Here is a 21,561-nt window from a genome sequence, read left to right on the forward strand (position 1 = left end):
AATAAAGAAAATGCTCGTACTATATAACTTGGCATTCTCACGGATGTATTAGAATGCAGTATTTTGGAAAAATTCCTTTCTCCTTTTAAATTTCCTCTGAAGCACAATCCTCCTCCTGCAAGTCCTCACATATTTCAAGCAGCATTTAACATTTTTATATTACCTTTTTTTAAAATCTTTTTTTGTTTTATATGCTTCAGTATATCCTTAAATCTTACTTTCCTAGGGTTTTCCTATGCAACCTGATTCCTCTGTAATCAAATGCTTGTCCTAGTTCAGACAAAAAGAGCATTGCTCCAGAATGGCTGCCCTGAATGCTTTCAAAACCTTGATGGCCATACTTTACCCCTTAGAATGGTGAGTGCACGATTGCTGGTTAGATTAAGAGAGTAAGGCAGCCTCAGGCACAATGCCTTTTATCCAAGTAAAGACTTAGGCAGGAAACTCTGAACCAACTTGCACCAAGTTGGAAGGAACCAACACTAGTGAAATTGTAGAGCAAAGAATACACAGAATTTAGGGTCAGCCAAGGTCACAGCCATTTTCAGTCAAAGTTCAATATGGGTCATGGTGGATGACAAGGCCAAAACCTATAAAATAGGGTCATCAGGAGAGAGAAAATAGAACCAGCTTTGAGCACCAATGATCTTTCAAATAAAATCCCTCGGGTGATGGTGTTTTATAGCTCCTTTACTCCTCATTATAGATACAGGCCTTTAATACAAATTTGTATCATGAGACAATTATTTGCCAGGCAGTGTTGTAGAACCAGGCATATAACGTGAAAAATAACAACAAAAAGGCAAAAATCCCTGCCTTGAGGAATAATAAGTTCTATAGGGAGAATTTAGACAATAAACAATTAAAGAAACCCTCTAGTATATCAAATAATGATAAGACCTAGGACTTTCAAATGGGCAGAGAGGAGAGAAAGGGGATGTGGAAGCTGGATATTGCAATGTTAAATGTGTGGTCATGGGAAGCCTTACTGAAGGTGTGATATTTGAACAAGGGCTTGAATGTGATGAGGAATGGCACCATGGCATTATTTGGGAGAATAGAATTCCAGAGTGAGGGACCAGGAATCCCTAAGCTGGAGTGTATCAGGATTGTTCAAGAAACAATACCATCACTAATGGAGCTATACTGGAATGAGAAAAAGAAAGAGTGGGAAGAAATGAGATCAGTGTCAGATGACAGACAACTTAGTAAATCACTGACAGGCTTTTATTTAGAGTAAAATGAAAAAACCGCTCAAGATTTTTGAGCACACGAGGGATATCATTTGACTTTTGATTTAAAAATATCATCTGGTTGGGTTTGGCTAGGATCACAGCCCTGGAATAGGAAGAGGATGGGGGAGAGGAGATTGAAGCCTCAAGACAGGCTACTAACTAATGACCCAGGTGTGATAAAATGGTGGCTTACAAAGGGATGATAGAGGTGGAGGTAGCAAAAAGTGGTGTGATTCTGGATAGGGCTCACAGAACCTGCTGACAGATTACATGTAGGGATGTTAGAGAAATAGAGGACTCATAAATAAGCCAAGTTTTCACAACAGAGCTTTAGAAATACGTACATATCATTTCCTGAGAAAGAGAAGACTGTGGAAGGGGCAGATTTGTTGGGAGAAAGATGACATTTATAGTGCCTGTAGAATATTCAAGAGGAGGTGTTGAGTAGGCAGTTAGAAATATGAATCTGGAGTAGGGAGAAGTGACTTGAGCTGGATAGTTTCAAAGTCTTTTGTATTTAAATGCCTGAGGCACGAAGACAATCCCACTCTTTAAACCAGGAGTCTCTAATACCTGTGTCAAAGACTCATGTTCCACCATGTTATTTTAAGGTTTAGTCAGGAGGTCTGTGGCCTGTTTTTATTTCTACATGGAATTTCTGGACCTCATTTTCCTGAGATCTTCCGTCTGCCCTGGGCTAGAGTTCTGAACTTGGACACAAAGTATGAGGAAAGCTAATTGCAAATAACCACAAATAAAAAATGATTTTTGTGGCCACTTGTGGTATTTTTGACCATATTTGTTTTGCACTCACAGTTATGATAGCAGTGATTTTTTAAAATTATTACTGTAACTCTGTATTTGTACAATGGAATACTACCCAGCCATAAAAAAGAATGAAATAATGTCATTTGCAGCAACATGGACCTACAGATTATCATTCTAAGTTAAGTAAGCCAGAAAGAGAAATAAAAATACCATATGATATCACTTATATGTAGAATATAAAAAAAGGGACACAAATGAACTTATTTATAAAACAGAGACAGACTCACAGACATAGAAAACAAACTTATGGTTACCAGTGGGGAAAGGAGTGGGAAAGGATAAATTGGGAGTTTGAGATTTGCAGATACTAACTACTATATATAAAACCGATAAACAACAAGTTTCTACTGTATAGCACAGGGACCTATATTCAATATCTTGCAGTAATCTATAATGAAAAATACTATGAGAAGGAATATATGTATGTATATGTATGACTAAAACATTATGTTGTACACCAAAAATTGATACAGCATTGTAAACTGACTATTCTTTAATAATTTTTTTCAATTACTAACATAAATGTTGGTAAGGCAATAATTTTTTCTTGGTAAGCAGTTCTAAAAATTGGCATCTCTAACACCTGGACTACAATCTTCAATCTATTAAACAGACTTAGTGCTGAAAGTAGCTGAAATACTACATTTGCTAAGAAAGAAAGTGATGTAGGGACCACAGAGTGAATCTTACCATAGTCTTATAAGCATACCAGCCTCCTCTATGACATGAAGAAATTGGAGATTAGTACTCCTTCCCTGAAAAAGTTTCAGACATTGACTTTGGTGAACAAGCATTTTTATTTAACAAACAAGAACTAATTCTCAAGTAACAGTCCATGCTATATATAGGCTATCATTGCATACCTAAGATATATTTTACATTATAGAAGTTTCTGCTGAAATATGAGTTAACTCCTTTACTCTCATATTCTCCCACCTATTACAGCCCCACTTATCCTTTCTAAAATATATACTTAAACATAGATTCCATGTTGTCATCCTAATACCATAGATCATGATTTTACTCATATGCTTGTAATAAACAAACAACTGACACTTTCTTGAAATTATTTAATGGTACATATTGTGCCTTGTGTCATGGGTTTTCTGCTAGAACTAATAAATGAATTGAGTCAAGTTGCATGGTACAAAATCAATATACAAAAATCTGTTGTATTTCTGTACACTAATAACAAACTAGCAGAAAGAGAAATTAAGAAAACAATTCAATTTGCATCAAAAAGAATAAAATACCTAGGAATAAATTTAACCAAAGAGGTAAAAAAACAGTACTCTGAAAACTACAGAACATGGATTAAATAAATTAAAGAAGACACAAAGAAATGCAAAGATATTTGATGCTCATGGATTATAACAATTAATATTGTTAAAATGTTCATACTACCCAAAGCAATCTACAGATTCAAAGTAATCCCTATCAAAATTCCGATAGAATTTTTCGTAGAAATAGAACAAACAATCCTAAAATTTGTGTGGAACCACAAAGACCCTGAATATCCAAAGAAATCTTGAGAAAGAAGAAAAAAGCTGGTGGCATCTGATTTTCAGCTGTACTATGGGCCCTGATTTTCAGCTGTACTATGAAGCTATAGTAATCAAAACAGTATGGTATTGGCATAAAAACAGGCACATAGATCAATGAAACAAAACAGAGAACCCAGAAATAAACCCATATTTACACACACATACACACACACACAAATATATATATAGTCAATTAACTTATGACAAAGGAGCCAAGACTATACAATGTGAAAAGGATAGTCTCTTCAATAAATGATATTGGAAAAACTGGACAGCCACATGCAAAAGAAGTATAACTAGACTACTGTCTTACACCATACACAAAAATTTAGTCAACATGGTTTGAAGACATGAATGTAAGACCTAAAACCATAAAACTCCTGAAAGAAAACATAGGCAGTAATCTCCTTGATGAGATTTGATGACGAGTTTTCAGGTCTGACTTCAAGAGCAAAAACAAACAATAGCAAAAATAAACAAGTGGGACTACATCAAACTAAAAAGCTTCTGCACAGCAAAGGAATCTGTCAACAAGATGAAAAGGCAACCTTCTGAATGGGAGAAAATATTTGTAAGACATATATCCAACAAGGGGTTATTATCCAAAATGTATACAGAACTTATACAACTCAATAACAAAAATGTAAATAATTTGATTGAAAAATAATAAGAAGATCTGAATAGAAATTTTCCAAAGAGTCACGCAGATGACCAAGAGGCTAATGAAAAGATACTCAACATCACTAATCATTAGGGAAATGCAAATCGAATCCACAATGAGGTCTCATCTCACACCTATTAGAATGGCTGTTATCAAAAAGTCAAAAAATAACAAGTGTTAATCAAGGATGTGAAGAAAAAGGAACCATTGTGCACTGTTGATGTCAATGTAAATTGGTGCAGCCACTATGGAAAACAGTATGAACGTTCCTTAAAAAATTAAAAATAGAACTACCATTACAATCCAGCAATTCTACTTCTGGGTATTTATCCAGAGAAAATAAAAATCCTAATTCAAAAACATATGTAATCCCCCATGCTCATTGCAGCATTATTTTCAATAACAAGTATGTAGAAACAAGTCAAGCGTCCATCAGTGGATGATTGGATAAACATTTGGTGTATATATAGATATATGTACCACCTAAATACGATGGAATACTCTTCAGCCGTAAAAAGATGGAACCTTGCCATTTGTGACAACATGGTTGGAGGGCATTATGCTAACTAAAATAAATCAGACAGAGAAAGACAGATACTGTGTAATCTGACTTATATGTGGAATTTAAATTTAAAAAAACAAGCTCAGAGATACAGAAAACAAATTTGTGGTTGCCACAGGTAGGGGCGTGGTAGTGGGAGAAATGGGCAAAAGTAGGTCAAAATGTGCAAACCTTCAGGTATAAAATAATTAGGTCATGGATGTGTAAGGTACAGCATAGTTACTGCTTAATAATACTGTATTGCATATTTGAAAGTTGCTAGGAGAGTAAATCTTTAAACTCCTTACCACAAGGAAAGAAAAACTTTTGTAACTATGTAACAAATGTTACCTAGACTTATAATGGTGATCATATTGCAATATATACAAATATCAAATTGTACACCTGAAACTAATGTGTTATATGTCAATAATACCACAATTTTTTTTAAAAGTGCAAACAAGAAAAAATATGTATCATAGGCTGAAAAAGAAAATAATAATGATTTAAAGAGCTATCTTGAAATCTCTGACAATGTCTTAATTCTATCACAGAGAGCCAGAAAACACCATAAATATATATCCATTCTAACAGGTATGAGGTAGTATTTATTTTCTTTAGAGATTAAATAGTAATAGTGAAAATGATCATTTGAATTATTTTTCATTTTCTTTAATACTGTTAACTTACCTGGTTATATTTCAGTTGTACTATCTAACTGGAACACAAAGATCATATAGAGGAATACATAGGAATGAAAACCAGAAATATGTCCTTTGTATGGAAACAGAGAAGTACAGTTACACTTGGAAATCAGTGAAGGCTATACTTTGACATAACAAGGTTGCAAAGTATCATTGGCTCAGCAGTTTCTCTGTTTTAGAAGACATTTGTAAAAAGGAAAACAGAAAGACGTTTGTTCATAGTGAACAAGAAAAGCATTTTTTCTCTTCATCCTCAAGTATCAAATATTTGTGCATTTGTATCAAATATTGCAGTTTAATCTCAAATGTTATTTATTCTGGATTCAGACATGTAGTTGAAAACTTTCTTTAAGACAAGATAATCAGTACGGCCTTCAAGTAAATACCTGCTTTTTACACAAGAAGAAAGTGATTTTATTGTTTATGCAAAGAATAGACTATAACGGAGGAAACATGAGCAGCTTGAGCCAAATCGTGAGTCCTACATGCACTATAACATGACCCTGCCTACCAGCGTGCTTTCAGGATGCTGTATGAATGCCTCAAAGGGAATCTACACATACAGAAAGCTCAGGTGGCTGCCTTGTTGTTCTTTATCATTTAAGCTATAACAATATTTTCCTGTATTTGAATGTCTGGAAGCTATGTGATACTACAAATTCAGATTGCCCAGTTTGAGGATTCCTGTACTTGAGTAAACAATAACATAGTGCTGATCACAGGACAGTAAATTTAAACATTGTGATTAATATTGCTTGTCTAGATGGCTGAAAATGACAAGTTCAGCCTTAAGAACTGTCACACACTTTTCATATAATATATACTCACAAGTTGGCTGATAGTAAATAATGCTGTGACTTCAAAATATACAAAACACAATGCAGTGAAAACCTGACATAGGAGCTATTCTAAAGTACAGTATTAATCATAATTTCTGAGACAAGAGTGACTTCCACTAGTTTGTGTGTGTGGTTGGAAAGAAATATACAATTGAATAAAGATCATGTGACTTTGGGGGAAAAATAATACTTAAACAGCACAAAATTTGTACCTATATTTTCATAAATAGATGTGTATAATCCATTGATTATATAAACTATTAACTATTTACTGTAACCTTACAATGATTTTTTTCACTGTCAGTGACTGTGAGCTTAGTTTTCCATTTCCTACTTAACTGCAGTCACTAAGAACCCACCTTGGAAACTGTGAAGTAGCAGCTGTAACTAAGAAGTAGTGAGCTTAAGTCCTTCCTCTGTATTAATAAAAGGAAAAAAAAATTTTGTAAATTTTATAATCCCAGTGTGATTTTAATATTTCTCTTGTTCCTACTGAGTATTTTATCATTAAAGGTAAAAATATTGAGACTTAACTAACCCAGTTAAGTGGTATGCTCATCTATATATACTTTTAGCATTGATAATAAACAGTTTATTCCTGTACTCTCATTTGTAAAGAATGTTCCCTTCCTTCTCTCTCAAAACAATGTTCATATCTACAATTCACTGCTAATAGATTTTCAGTTTCTCTATTTTGATTTGTTGCACTATGCAGTACAATTAAAGCTAATATGTAAGTAAATCTAAGATCCAAGAAATTTAATGGTTTGCAAATAATTTTAAACTTTTATTTAGTGATGACCAACTTACAAAGAATGTAACTAAAATTTTGAAATGTTTAAGTTGGTAATATGTAACAACTAAATGCACTGAGTGAACCTTGATTAGATTCTGAATAAACTAGAAAAATTCACAAGGAATATTCTGGGAACAAGTCGTGAAATTTTAATAGAAAATACGTATTATATAATATTATTAAATAAATGTATATCTTTAGTAAGATAATGACGTTGTTTTATAGAGAAATTACTTATTCTTAGAAGATACATACACTTAAGGGTAAAACATTATGTCTGCAGCTTTTCTAAAGATTTTCACGTGTATGCATACAAAACATATACATGACATATACTTGCATATAAGATAAAAATAAATATGGCAAAATACAACAATTTATTATTCTAGATATAAGATCATTGTACTCATATATCCACTTTTTTAGTCTTGAAAATTTTCAAAATAAAAACTTGAAGGAAAATGCTTATTCTAGTAAATGAACAATTTTGCTTACCTTTATATTAAATATCCACATTGTCTCTATCACTTGTCCTGGAAACTTTTTAATATAGCTGGAAAGGAATAAAAAAGTGTTGACTTTTGTAAGAAAAGTGTATTTATTTAAGAAAAAAATTATAAGGAGGGAGGTGCTAGTGAGTTTATACTTTGGGGGTTATCATCTAAACTAAAAATTTGCACTATTAATTTGGAATTTAACATTTACCCAGGAAGTGCAATCCTTAATAGGAGGTTTATCTATCACAAGTGGTAGATGGGGAAAGTCTGAATGAATTTGGATTGAAAACAAAGTTAAGTACCCACACTATCTTTGAAGCATTGAACAAGAAATGTCAGATAATCAGATCTCTTTTCTTTATGAAAGCTTAGGCAGTCAAAAGACTGCAAAATTTAAAATGTGGTCTTTTAAATGCGGTATAATTGGCAGTGATTCTAAGTCACTTTTATATATTTCTGCCCATTTATAGGAGGAGCCGAAGACAAGATGTGAGACATGGAAATCCACTGACTCAATGCAGAGGATTTAATCTAAAAGGTATGGAAAGTGAGCAATGGTCAAACTTGGTAAAGAGTAGCAGCGCTCTATAGCATATTTCAGTAAGGGAAACCTCATAGAAGATTAAAGTATGTAATTTTAAAGGAAAATTCACTATAAAAATTAGTGGTATTCATATATTATAAATAAAACTTAAATGTTATTTGTATGTGTACCAAGAGTTTTGAGAAACAAAAGTCGGGTAACAGATATCTTGGGAATGTTAGTAGGTAAGTCTTTGACACAGATAGTAATTATAGATTTTCTTAGCTGTTATTTTCTTTCTGAAGACAAAAAATGTACTTGTTGTTTCCCACTGAAGAAAAAGTAACATCTTGTTTGTTTTTTACTGTGATAAATTACATAACAGAATTTACTATTTTGACATTTTAAGATGTACAGTTCTGTAGTATTAAGTACATTCACAGTGTTGTGCAGCCAGCCCCACCATCCATCGCCAGAACTTTTTCATCATCCCAAGTTAAACTCCATACCCATTAAACGCTAACTTCCTATCCTCCCTTCCCCAGCTTCTGGTAACCACTGTTTTACTTTCTGTCTCTATGAGTCTCACTACTCTAGATACCGTATGTAAGTGGAATCATACAGTATTTGTCCTTTTGTAACTGACTTCTTTCACTTAGACTAATGTCTTCTTCAGGGTTCGTTCATGTTGTAATGTGTCAGGATTTTTTTTCCTGTTTGGCTCTGAAACATAGTCCATTCATTGTATGTATGTATTGCATTTTGCTTATCCATTCATCCATGGATGAACACTTGCACTCTTTCCAGCTTTTGGCTATTGTAAATAATCCTGCTCTGTACATGGGTGTACTATAGTGCCTTGGTTTCACAATTTACAACCATTCTATATACTTTTGGCAGTCCTGCCTTGTGTTTTACAATTAATCTAATTCCTTTCTTCCCATCCTTACATGGAGATACTAGGTTATTACACTTTTCCCACAGATACTCTCCCCCCATCTCCACCCTACCAACAGAGGTACCTCTTGACAGACCTCCCTCCTGGCTCACCAAGGTGCTACACAGGAGCTGTTGTTAACAGTTAACACAGAGACTCTTATTGCTAATCTTTGTGAATCGAGGCAATTTTTTTTAAAGAATGACAGTCTTGTTATTAACTACGCTAATGACAATAAGAAAATTAAGACACATTTTGCTTAATGTTTCCATACATCTAATTGAGGGAATAAATCCACATTACTATTTCTCTGTTTACTGAGTATTTTATAAATCTGTGTATCAGTTTCTATTAATAATAGTAGTAGTCATAGTGGTAAGAGAATTGGCAGCAGAGGCAATGACGAACAAACACTGATGTTGATTTTGTGTCAGAACTTGAGCTAAGGGTTTTTTATGGATTATCTCACTTAATGCTCAAGAAATTGTACCAAAGTAGGGTCTGTTAACTATTCCCACTTTATGAATGAGGATTCTGTCCATGTCTGAGCTACCACATTATTATACTAAATACTCTTTCTAATTTAAGAATTTTGGTAAAGAATGTCTGAAAATATAGTTCTAGAACCATGTAAAACTGAGACACAGAGAGATTAAATAACTTGTCTCAATTTATGCAGCCAGTAGTGGTCAAGTCAGGATTTTACATTGGGTATCTCTGATTTCAAACTGTTTCTCAGCCATTACATCTCACTGCAACCAAACCTTGCTTTCTGCCTTTTCCCAGTGTTTCCGAATTTCATCTATACCATATTGAGTATGAAGTTTGGGAGTGAGATGAACCTGGCTTCAGTATTTCTTGGCACTTACTAACTCTTTAAGATATATTTCTTCATAATTCACATCCTTAATTTGCTCAGCTATGAAAAGCTGAGAAAATCTAATTCACAAGGGTGTTGTAATAATTAAATGTTTAAGGTAATATTAAGTGCATTCTTTGGTATAGTGTTAATTCTTGAACAGACATTGATTCCCCTGTATCTTTCTCTCCTTCTCTTTAGATTAAAGAAACCAGGTAAACAATGTAATAATCTGCTTATTAAATGATTAAGACTGCCTTTGGGGTTGCCCCATTTATATAGGAGAATATGCTCCAAATCCCATTGTTTTGCTCTCGTTCTCTCTCCTTTCATTTTTGCTCTTCAGCATATAGAAATGCAGCTGAAATTGTTCAGTATGGAGTAAAAAATAACACCACTTTCCTTGAGTGTGCCCCCAAGTCTCCACAGGCATCTATCAAGTGGTTGTTACAGAAAGACAAAGACAGGAGGAAAGAGGTGAGTAACACAGCACAGCAGCAATCAATCAATCGGAGCTTTGGAAAGAGCATTAAATCACCGTCCCTCCGTGAGGTTCAGATCAAACAAAAAAGGACAGACATGAACATCCTTTAGTGTCTTTGGGATGACAAGTGCCACCTTCTTTAAAATCCTTTGTCCATAGAGTTGATGGATTAATTAGAAATTCTCTCTGCCTGCTCACCTCTATAACACAGTGATTAAAACTGGTGCTTAGGCACTCAAATGGGGGTATTGATGTGAAACAGCATTTGTAAAAGAAACAAGATGTGGGCAAATCCAGAAGCCAAGTTCTCACACAACAGCACCTTTGTGCTGTTGATAAAAGGGGCTTTAAAAAAAAATTCAGTTTTCCTCAGCAAGAAATTACACTAACTATAACCTTTATGGTAAAGAGCATTTTTCTGCTATGTGGTAATCTGTTCCCATTGCTTTGTTATTCGTAACTCGTGAGGTTTTGTCAGGTAACATGTAGAATCATTATTTATGGAACAATTGCCTTTATTTAGTGATTAGTGAAAAAATACCTAGATTTTCAAATAAAAGGACACTTATATTAACCTTTCACTGATTGTACAGAGCTCCTTTAAAAGGGAAACATTGTAAAACAGCATAGAGTGAGATACTATAAATAATAAGTTCCATAAAATTGATGTCACGTCCTGACAAATAAGAGGATGAGAAGAAAAATATATATGTATATATAAAGCCTGAAAGTAGCCTAAAATGCAGTGATATTAACAGTACATCATAAAGTTTGATGAAGTGAAGGGAAAAGTGGGGCTTCTGCATTTGTGTGTATTCTGTCGTGGGCAGTTTCCATACACATATTATGTTAGTAAGGTCTATGTAGAATGGATACAGTCCCTAACTATAGAACACAGACATTATATCAGAGTTACTGAAATAGATGTTGACTCTTTATGAGAAAATACTTTCCAACTCTCAGACCTGCCTATCCAAAGGTGTTATAGCTGTTTAGGAAATTTTGTGTCCCCTGCCACTAGAATATTAAACCATAGGCGGATGAGCACTTGCATAAGATAAGACTTAACTATCTGGAAGAAAGATGAGTTAGATGGACTTCGGGCCCCTTCTTGCCCCAGAATTCTATGGTACTAAATTTTTTTTTAATTTGTTCATTAATAAAGAAATACTGAGACCTATTTTTTTGCTAACAAAGCTGTTGTCAGGTAAGTCTTGAAATGTAAGCAGTGTAATTAATTTTTAACAATTTTGAATGAATATGGAGTATGATAATAATTGCCTTGCAAAGTAATCTGGTATAGATGTCATAATGTCTGATGATGATTATCATACAGAAATGGAGTTCTTAGGTTAGATCATGACATATGGACATGAACCATCCTACCTGAGAAACTGTATGTATGTATGTATATATGTATATAAATTGGAAATCCAAAACTTAAATAGGGGATTACTTAACACAGATAAAATGTTTTTATTTTATTCAATGGAAAGTTTCATAGAATAATGTATAATAAGTGAATATAATTTCTATTACTTAAAATTAAAATTAATATATACAGGATTGAATACGTCACAGAAATTAACAAGTGAAATTTTAAAAGAAATGTATCATGAATTTCATCCCTTTTATATTTCTAATGTTCTATTTCAGAAGGTTCAGAAATGTGGGGACTCAAATATTAATATCTTGATTTTTCCTTCAACCTCAAAATAGAATAATCCCAGAATTGAATATTATGAAAAAATTAACTCTAATATAATCATGAAAATCTATCCTATCCAGAATTTAAACAGAGCACAATTCTATTCATTCTCATGTTAGTTGAATGAACTATTAATGTTTAATTAAATTTGTCTTAATTCTTCCTTAGTAGTTCAGGCAAACATACACTTATTTTTCCTATTAATGATTTGTAAATATTGAACTTTCTTAATAAAAGCAAGACAGATGTTAAAAACTTACAGAGAAAAATACAAATAGTTTATACTGAATAGCATGAAGTGAAAACTAAAAGCCCTCCTTGCCTCTATGATTCTTATTCTCAATTCTCAGAATACAAAGGCAGCTAAGAAATATATTTCTCCAAATCGCTTCCAGAATTTTCCTATATTCCTCTTTCTTTGTTTCTTTCTGTCTCTCTCTTTCCCTGTCTCCTTCTCTCTCTCTCTCTCTCATACACACACACCCCACATACATTTCAGTATCAGTACCTGTGGAGCTACCTTATTTTTCTTGGCTGCATAGTATCCCACTATGTGACTATACCTTTTAAAGCTATATACTGGTTAGGTCATATCTTGTTTTGTTTTTTTTTTTTCTTTTCAAAAACATCATGGAAATGAATATCTGCATACTTGTAAGAGTATATCTTCTATACAAATTCCTAGAAATAAAATTTCTGCACCGAATATTATATCCATGTTAATAGATATGTCAAATTGGCCTCCAAATGTTTTCCAATTTTGCACAAATAGAAAAGGCTTTCTTTTCTTTTATTTATGAATGCATTTCTACATTATTTAAACTATTTCAGAGGCACATTTAAACATTAAAAATTAAATTAACATTAAAAAAATTTTTAATGTAGTTTAGTCCTTCCTCCTAATCTCTTTTTTCTAGTTCTGTTCTATTGTTTGTATTTCAATACTATATTTCACCTTTTTGTGCTTCTGCATGTGGGTTATTTTTTATCTAAAACAACCTACCTTTGATTTGGATTTCGCTAATAAAATATGTATTTGCATAGAAATTTATTATTTAGAAAAAAGGTTCACATGCATTCCTTTATTTTGCTTTGGGTCAAATTTCTTTCTTCTTCAATGAATGAGCATTCCTGAGTGTATACATGTGAAGGAACTCCTTACCACTTAGGTTTTTATGTGTTCATTGACAATACTATAGCTGGAATTATAAAGAAATGGATTTCAAGCATTTAGCTTATATCCAGCAAATGATCTCTTTTCCAGTGTAAGCCTGTAAAGTAATTAAATACTAAGCTGATAGCTTCTTACTACTTTTCCTTGGAAAGTAAAACCACTTAGAGTGCTTACAATACAGTAGTTGCAGCTTATTTTTAATCATTCTTTGTATGAAATAATTGGAAAAAGCCCGTGATAATGTTCAAAACTCTGCGTCTGCTTATATGATTTTTACTTAGGAGAATATTCATTCATTCATTCATTTAAAAAAAGGTAAAATTCAACCCTTTAATTGTGGCTTCATGTTTTTTACTTAAAAGTAAATCATTTTGTTACAATAAAAGGCAAGAACTACAAGATGAAATAGATATTTTAAACTATCTGTGAATTTCATTTATATATGTTGACTGTGATTTACATTCCAAAAGCAACCAAACTCTGGACTTACTTGTGGAGAAACTACTTCTGTCCAAAGGGGAATGCACTTTAAGCCATTTTGGGCAGTGTGCAACTTCATCTTCTCTTTAGTAGATTCACTGCCCTTGAGACTAGATCTCCTGTGCTAAAAAAGGCAACGGAACTTACCAAAATTTGTGTCCACCAAGAAGGAAGCTAATTAGTACTCAGTGCTTTTGCAAAATTTGTGAAAGTCAACAATATCTGTATTGTTGATCATTTCTTTTTAGAAGATACAGAGTTGGATTTTCGGAACTTTGATGTCTCTCTTTTAGGTCAAGTTGAACGAACGAATCATAGCCACTTCGCAAGGACTCCTTATCCGCTCTGTCCAGGATTCTGACCAAGGACTGTATCACTGTATTGCAACAGAAAACAGCTTCAAGCAGACCATAGCCAAGATCAACTTTAAAGTTTTAGATTCCGAAATGGTGGCTGTTGTGACAGACAAATGGTCTCCATGGACCTGGGCAAGCTCTGTGAGGGCTTTACCCTTCCACCCGAAGGACATCATGGGAGCATTCAGCCACTCAGAAATGCAGATGATTAATCAGTACTGCAAAGACACTCGGCAGCAACATCAACAGGGAGAAGAATCCCAAAAGATGAGAGGGGACTACGGCAAGCTAAAGGCTCTTATCAATAGCCGGAAAAGTAGAAATAGGAGGAATCAGCTGCCAGAGTCATAATCTTTTCTTACATGGGGCTTATGCTTCCAACGGTAAATGGTCCATCTTCAGTGATCAAATTTTGAGCAGAGAATCTTGTGCTTTACTCACGGGAAGTTCCTGAGAAAGGTGGTTGCTAACTCCTAAAGTGAATGTTACATGAACTGAAATGAGCATGGATTTTTGTGTATGATACTGACTAGCACTAGACATGTCATGGTCCTCATGGTGCATATAAATATTTAACTTAACCTAGATTTTATTTATATCTTTATTTACCTTTTCTTCAAAATCAATATGACAGCTTTAAAAGTAGAATTCTTACATCCCTTAATTGAACGAGGGCCATAACCCGTAATCTTCCTTCCTTGCTTTAAGGATTTAGATTTCTAATTATCAGTTATTTGTATATAAAAACGAATGACAACTTCACAATTTTTACGTAGTAAAAGTTGTATAAATGCATGTGACAGAGTAGCTGTCAAAAGAAATGTAGAATAGAAAAAAGAAAAAAAAAAGAGGGAATCTAAAAATTGTATAAGACATGAGTGATTCATAAAAAGATAACATGGCGTTTATATGCTTCCAGTGAAATATATAATTGGTTACTTTTAAGATTGTAAAAATTGTCAGTTCCTGGTATCTGTCATTGATCTCTGTTCCCTTGTTTTAGGAAGATAAAAGGAACCCTCAGCATTAATATCTTTGATTGGAGTTACAACAGTGAAGCATTTAAGTTTATATTCTTATGTTATCATCTTCCAAACAAAAGCACTTTTTTTTTTTTGGAAGTTATGTAAGTTATTCTAGACTCAGAGAATATAATCTTACACAGTTTAATTAATTAATGTGTTTATTTTAATTTTCTAGTCTGTATGGCAAGTTAAACAATATAAGAAAAAAGTTTAAATATCAAACTTGTATATGAGGGCTAAAAACTATCAAAATGAAAAAAAAGAAAAAACAAAGTACAAAATGCAGTTTTCTTAACAGAGGTTTATTGAAAAGTGACTAGTTTTTAACTTCAGTAATTAATTTCAGTGATTAACTAACTTTTGTTTACTTGCTTGTTTACCAGCCTCAGATATCACACTGATTTTAAGTCACCAATTCACATTTTATGCTCTTTTGTGTGTGCTGGAGAGATCTCATTTTGTGGAGAAATGAAAATGATTCTGATCTGAACAAAAATAGACATACTTTCTTTTAAAAGAATGTTGGTGCGTTATGTTCACTGGTATATAAATACAAATGTGGTAAGTTTTTGACAAATAAAATAACTATCTTCTAATTGTATGTTTGGATCATTTTATTAGAATAACTTAATATAGAATTTTTTACTCCAAATAACAATTAGATGGGAGAAATATGAAATATTTCTTTTAAAAACACAACTTTTGCTTTTTCATCTTATTTACTTTTAAATACATTTTCGTATTTCCAGGGGCAAACAGAAATTATATCATATACCTAATTAAAACCCAGTACAAAAGTTTTATTTGTAGTTAACAGCTCATAAAGAAGGTCATCAAGGTAGATATATTACCTTTTTAAGCACTAAGTATAAAGCTTCAGGGACTAAAATCATTATCAAAATGAATGTAATCATTGATCAGAATCTAAGAATATGATTTATTATTTAAGTGGAGGTAAATTACGATATTAAAAGAGGAGGCCTCAATGGGGCAAAAATAGCAGTTACCACACACGACAAATAATGTTTTTTCACAAAACGCTATTAAGTAAAAGCTATTGTTCTAAATGTATAAGAATCTAAAGCAGTCTCTAAAGCAGTTTGTTATACAAATATTTCTCCTCCACATGCACCAACAGAAATGTGTATAAAGCCAAAACCATCTTCTGTGTTTATGGCCAATCTATTCTATGAACAGAGTTGCAAGTAAAATTGTTTTAGACTCAGAGGATAGGGTAAACTATACAGGTCCCCTTGCTTCATGTAAACCCAAACTGATAGACAATAAGGGTGTTTAGTTTTGTAACATTATTTGTGCTATTTAATAACTTCTACTTTGAACATTATTAGACTGTATATACTTTTATTATTTTCCTTTTAAAATTATAGAAATCCTTCTTGAACAAAACTGCCAAATGTAAAGAAAACTTTCTCAAAAATATTGTTAACATACACTGAATGTTGGTGGTTGATTGGTTGGTTTTATTTTGTGTAGTTTGACAATTCAGTGACTTGATATGTTTTTCATTTGTATTGTACATAAAATTTCCTAGAAATGCACTTTTTTTTCAGAGTGTAGGTTTGTGTATAGATTTTAGCATGATGAAACTGTCATTACAGTGAATGTTCACCCTGTGTAAGAAAATGTAGTTAGCACAGTAATATTTAACTGGACAGTGAAGAAACCATGTGCCTGGCAAAATAAAACATGTTGAATTCCCCAAGGATGTCTTTAACTTTCCTTTTTAATGTCGAGTCTATAGTTGCTTACTAACATGATAGACTCTGTGGACTCAAAATGTTTTTTCCCCTAAGTTTTATTTATTTAGTCTTTTGTGTGAAAGGAATCTATGTGGATATTTCCAAATTCAAAACTTCCAGTAGGATATACATGGAAAACTGTCATTGCAGCACTCTCTCTCTCCTTTCCCCAAGTCCTACCCCAGAAGCATTCAATGTTGTCAGTTTCTGTGTGTATTTACATGACATTTTATACACAACAAGCATATTCATATTTGTTTTCTCTTTAAGAGGCATCACACATCCTTTCCTGTCTGTATTTGCCGTGTTTCTACAGGGAGAAAAAAAAGAGTCTAAATGCTTGGGCTTTGGAGCCAGACTGCCAGGATTTGAATCCAAGCTTACTGTCTTATCATGGGAAAGGTATCACATCTCTCTCTGCCTTAGTTCTCTGCCCTAGTGCATCCCGGTAGAGTGTTAGGACAGAACATAGCATATAATAAGTATTTAATAAACGTCTTAATATTTTCTTTATTTAGGAAATGACAGATTGCTAGAACAGGAAGGAGTCTTTTAGTTGTGTGCTTTGTCAGGTTTAATGCCAATGGTCTGGGCTGGGGAGCCTGCAGTCAGTGGATCGGTTAACACCTTACCGAGGGAAACGAGTGGTTATAATAGTGAGGGGAAGGAAGTCACAGGGAAAGAAACAACAAAAATTAAAAGTAATCTCAACAAATCTTCCAACCTGATGATTCTGCATCACTCCCTATTTGCTTCATTATTTCTTGGTATCTCCATTGCTTGTATTTCAACTTAACCTTAGTTTAAAATAATTTAAATGTACTTCTTATAATTTGAATGCATTTCTGATGCTTTATGCCCCCACTTAAGTGAAACAAAATTTGAGAAAAGAATAACGGTTTCCTATATCTTTTTCTAGCTAAAGTCAAGAGAAACATCGCAGCTTTGTTTCGCAGCACAGTGAAGCCCACTGAAAACTTCAGTCTAGAAAGGAAGTAAGCAGACTAGGTAAAATGATTACTTAACCAGCAGCATTGAGAATTTCTTTGGATTTTAGGCATTGTGACAGAGCTGTGGAAGACTATTGTGGAAAATGATTTTATTTTTTTCTTCAGAGTTTATCCCACCATCCTCTTATCCAACCAGCTTTGTACAGGAATTCAAGCCCCTCTGCAAAATCAAAACCAGTTGCAGCAAATTCTGTGTGTGTGCCATTCTGTGAACTTCATTGTCAATGAATTGTTTTTCCTAAGGGGACTCTGGTATATATTTCAATTGTTATGGTTTTATAACAATGTTACTTTCATTGTGCACAGGTATTGAGAATTCCTAGAACTAGCTCCAAGATAAGAAAACACCACTTTCACTCTACTGACTAATGTATTTGTCTGTTCACCTCATAAAATAATACTTTCCACACAGTTTGGATTGTGTATTTCTCAGGGCTATTATGTTGCTATGCTTGAGTGTTACTTATATAAAGTGCTAGTAAAGAATGACATTATAACAAACACATTAAAACTGTTTATTCTATGTAAGGTTACCTCTCAACCCCCAAGTACAAAAGCAGGGTGAATTCTATTCCTTAAGTGTTTTGTTCCTCTGATTTAGTTATATTAAAAATGTCATCCAAACATTTTATGAGATGAAAAACGTAATGATTTCTGCATGGCCAAATGGGTATATGATGGAATTATTATAAAAATCAAAGTCATTCTTACTGTTTCTCTGGATATTTTTCAATACACATAGGATTGAGACGAAAGGAAATCCCTGCTCTTAGGTCTTTTCAAAATGTTATTCTATAATTCTATGTTGGAAAAAGAAGTTATAACCTCTTGTTTTATCTTTTTTCCTTTTACTCGCTTGTGTGGGTCGGGGTAGAGAAGGGATGGTTGAAAATCATCTTCCCTCCCCTGCTGCATCATGGCTCATTAAACAGAGAACTTGGACCTTCAAAATATCTTTTGAGTTGATGTGAACTCACACTTGTAAGCTGTGGTTTGATGTTGAGAGTCAGCTTGACTTATGAAGAGGAAAAGCAACCATGGGAAACAAAAAAAAACTGAGGAGGTATTCTCCAAGCCACATCTGCCTGGGGCACTCAGTGGATCCCCAGTGATGTTTTTACATACACAGATGTATGTGTGTTGTATCCATGGGTTATGCTCACAGAGATCCACAAACCAGCTATATTCAATTTTTCTATCAGTTCAAAATGAATCTCAATTTCAACTTCACTTAAAAATGATAAAGCCTGGGGGTAGTATGTCTCTAGATAAATTGTTGCTTTCTCTAAAATTGGAATTATAATAATATCTTCATATGTAGTAGTTGTGAGAATTAAATGAGTTAATGCATACAGAATTCTTACAGTGTCTAACACATAGTAAATGCTCAATAAGTATATGCTATTGTTTTTCCATGAGGAAAGCAAACCCGTTTCAAGTATTTGACCATTTGTCCTTCTTTTACCTCAGATTGTATGTAAATATTTCAACTGATATTTGATGTCACTCATCTATACTGGTATCCATGGTAGCAACATTTTTCTGTTTAATTTTTGCCATCAGTTCATAGGTGTCCTCTGAGTTGTCCCTTACTGCTGATGCAAAGTCCTTTCAGAGCAGGTGAGCCTCCCACTACATCCAGACACACTAAGAGAAATTGGAATTTTTCTGCTATTTTTGCACCATTCTGGGAGATAAGCTGAGGGCCATTCACACCTAAAACCACTGGGAAGTGTGTGTTTGTTCTGTGTCCTTCCAGGAGCTTGTAGTACAAGCTTCCAAGATTTTGTGTCTCAAGACACAAACCAAGTGAGGTGGAGATACAGGACTCACAGCTCTATGTACTCAGCATCTTTCCCCCTCGATTTGCCCTTCGCTGCTGTGGCCACTGACAAGCGAGGATTACTCAGTAAATATTTCCAATGGTCTTGACTAGTAGATTTCACCCTTTGGCACTCAAGCACTCCGACTAAGAGAATTTTGAAAAGCTCTGTAGCCCCAAACACATTCCTACATTAACATCTAAATTTTTTATTCTAAGTTTAAGTAGTTGAAAGGATATAATTTCGAATATGATACGAATTTTGACATTTTTAGATAAAAGTTATATTACTTTCTAAAATAATAGCAATCGAATAAAAACATGGAATTTGGTACCCACCATCATATTTTTCAACAATAAAGAGCAAGCTCTATTTTTAACAGTCAGAAATTTTAAATTGTATCTCCTCCTGCCACTGGCCAGCAGACAGTCTGATGGTCATTTCATGTTATGCATCTTGTGGATCTTTATGTTTTGACCCTAAACTTTTATTTTCCCAAATCAAGAGCAGGCTCTTGACTCATTTGCTCCTCAAATTGAATTCCTTCTCCATTCGCCTGGTAACCTTGAGTTACTGGGAGAAGCTGGCTCCCCTGGAGCTTAGACTTACTCATCCTGGATGTTAGCTCTCACCTCCAGTGTCATGTACTTGACCTTTATCATAAGTCTCCTTGGTATATTCCCATTCTATAGCCTCCTGTCAGCTCTCCCCTGGCAACCCCCCCAGGCATGGTAAATCATGTCTGAGTTCATATTGGTACAGAAGGTAAACTGTGTGCTAGGCACATAGTACCTTTGCTACGAAAAAGCCGTGTATTAATTCTTTCACCAAATACTGATTGAGCACTTACTATGTGCCTGGCAGTGTTATAGGCACTGGGGGTACAGCAGGTAACAAAGCAACATCCCTGCTGCCATGAAGTTTGCTTTTTGGAGAGAAAAGAAAAATCAAACAGACAAATTATGTAAAATTTAGGCTAAGTGTTATGAAGGAAATTAAAGAAAGGTAAAAATACTCATGCCAAGATCAGGGGAAAAGAGCCCTTCAGGCAGAGGGGTAAGCCAGTAAAAGCTGTTGGGTGAAACATTCCTGGCAGATTTGAGGAAAAGAAAGTTAAAGCCGAGTGGCTGGATCTAAAAGAAAGAAGAGGAGACAAGTACGAGACTGTATCCAGAAGGTGGGGAAACCAGATAACAGGCGTCCTGATGACCATGGTGAGACATTTAGGTGTGCATCTAAGAGATACAAATATCAGGTCATGGAGGCAATGATGTCACATGAGTGACTGACACACAGTACAAAATATTTCTGGTTGTATTTCAGAGGACTTTGGAGGGCAAGAATGCCAACAAAGAGACCAACTAGGAGTCAGAGACACTTTTTTTAAAAAGCACTTAACTCTGGTAGATTCAAGGATTGCCTTCCACTCAGCAGAGGCTTAAACAACTGGTAATAGTCCCTCCTGGAGTATTCTTTTGAAATAGAAGGAACGGGTGATATAAGAGAGTACTCACCCTCTAAGGCTAGGGAAGAACTGTTGGGGTGATGTGCCCCAGGAGGGAAAAAGGGACATCAGAAGAGGTCAAGAGGAGGATGTAGAGCGCCCCAGTGGTGGTCCCGGAGCTAGAATAGGCAGAAACTGTCAGAACAAGGGACTGATTCATCCAGTAGTGTCCAGAAAAGGAAGTGGCTTAGGTTTCAATACGGAGAACTAAAACAGTCAAGGATGAAAATCCAAGAGCCATTATTGACAATGTTCTGTGGATACTTTGAGAAA

At 34.2% G+C, this 21,561-nt stretch overlaps 1 protein-coding gene across 1 annotated transcript in view; it reads left to right on the forward strand.

Annotated features, from left to right (window-relative positions):
* SEMA3C (semaphorin 3C) overlaps positions 1 to 16,914 on the forward strand; it is a 153,208-nt gene extending 136,294 nt beyond the window's left edge. The window contains exons 16-18 of the mRNA XM_006188369.3: positions 8,116 to 8,183; positions 10,311 to 10,441; positions 14,104 to 16,914. Coding sequence (XP_006188431.1) covers positions 8,116 to 8,183; positions 10,311 to 10,441; positions 14,104 to 14,517 — 613 coding nt within the window. The 3' untranslated portion in view covers positions 14,518 to 16,914. The remainder of the gene's footprint in view (positions 1 to 8,115; positions 8,184 to 10,310; positions 10,442 to 14,103) is intronic.
* The last annotated feature ends 4,647 nt before the right edge of the window (positions 16,915 to 21,561 follow it).

The sequence above is a fragment of the Camelus ferus genome, chromosome 7, assembly GCF_009834535.1.
Source record: "Camelus ferus isolate YT-003-E chromosome 7, BCGSAC_Cfer_1.0, whole genome shotgun sequence".
Lineage (NCBI taxonomy): Eukaryota > Metazoa > Chordata > Mammalia > Artiodactyla > Camelidae > Camelus > Camelus ferus.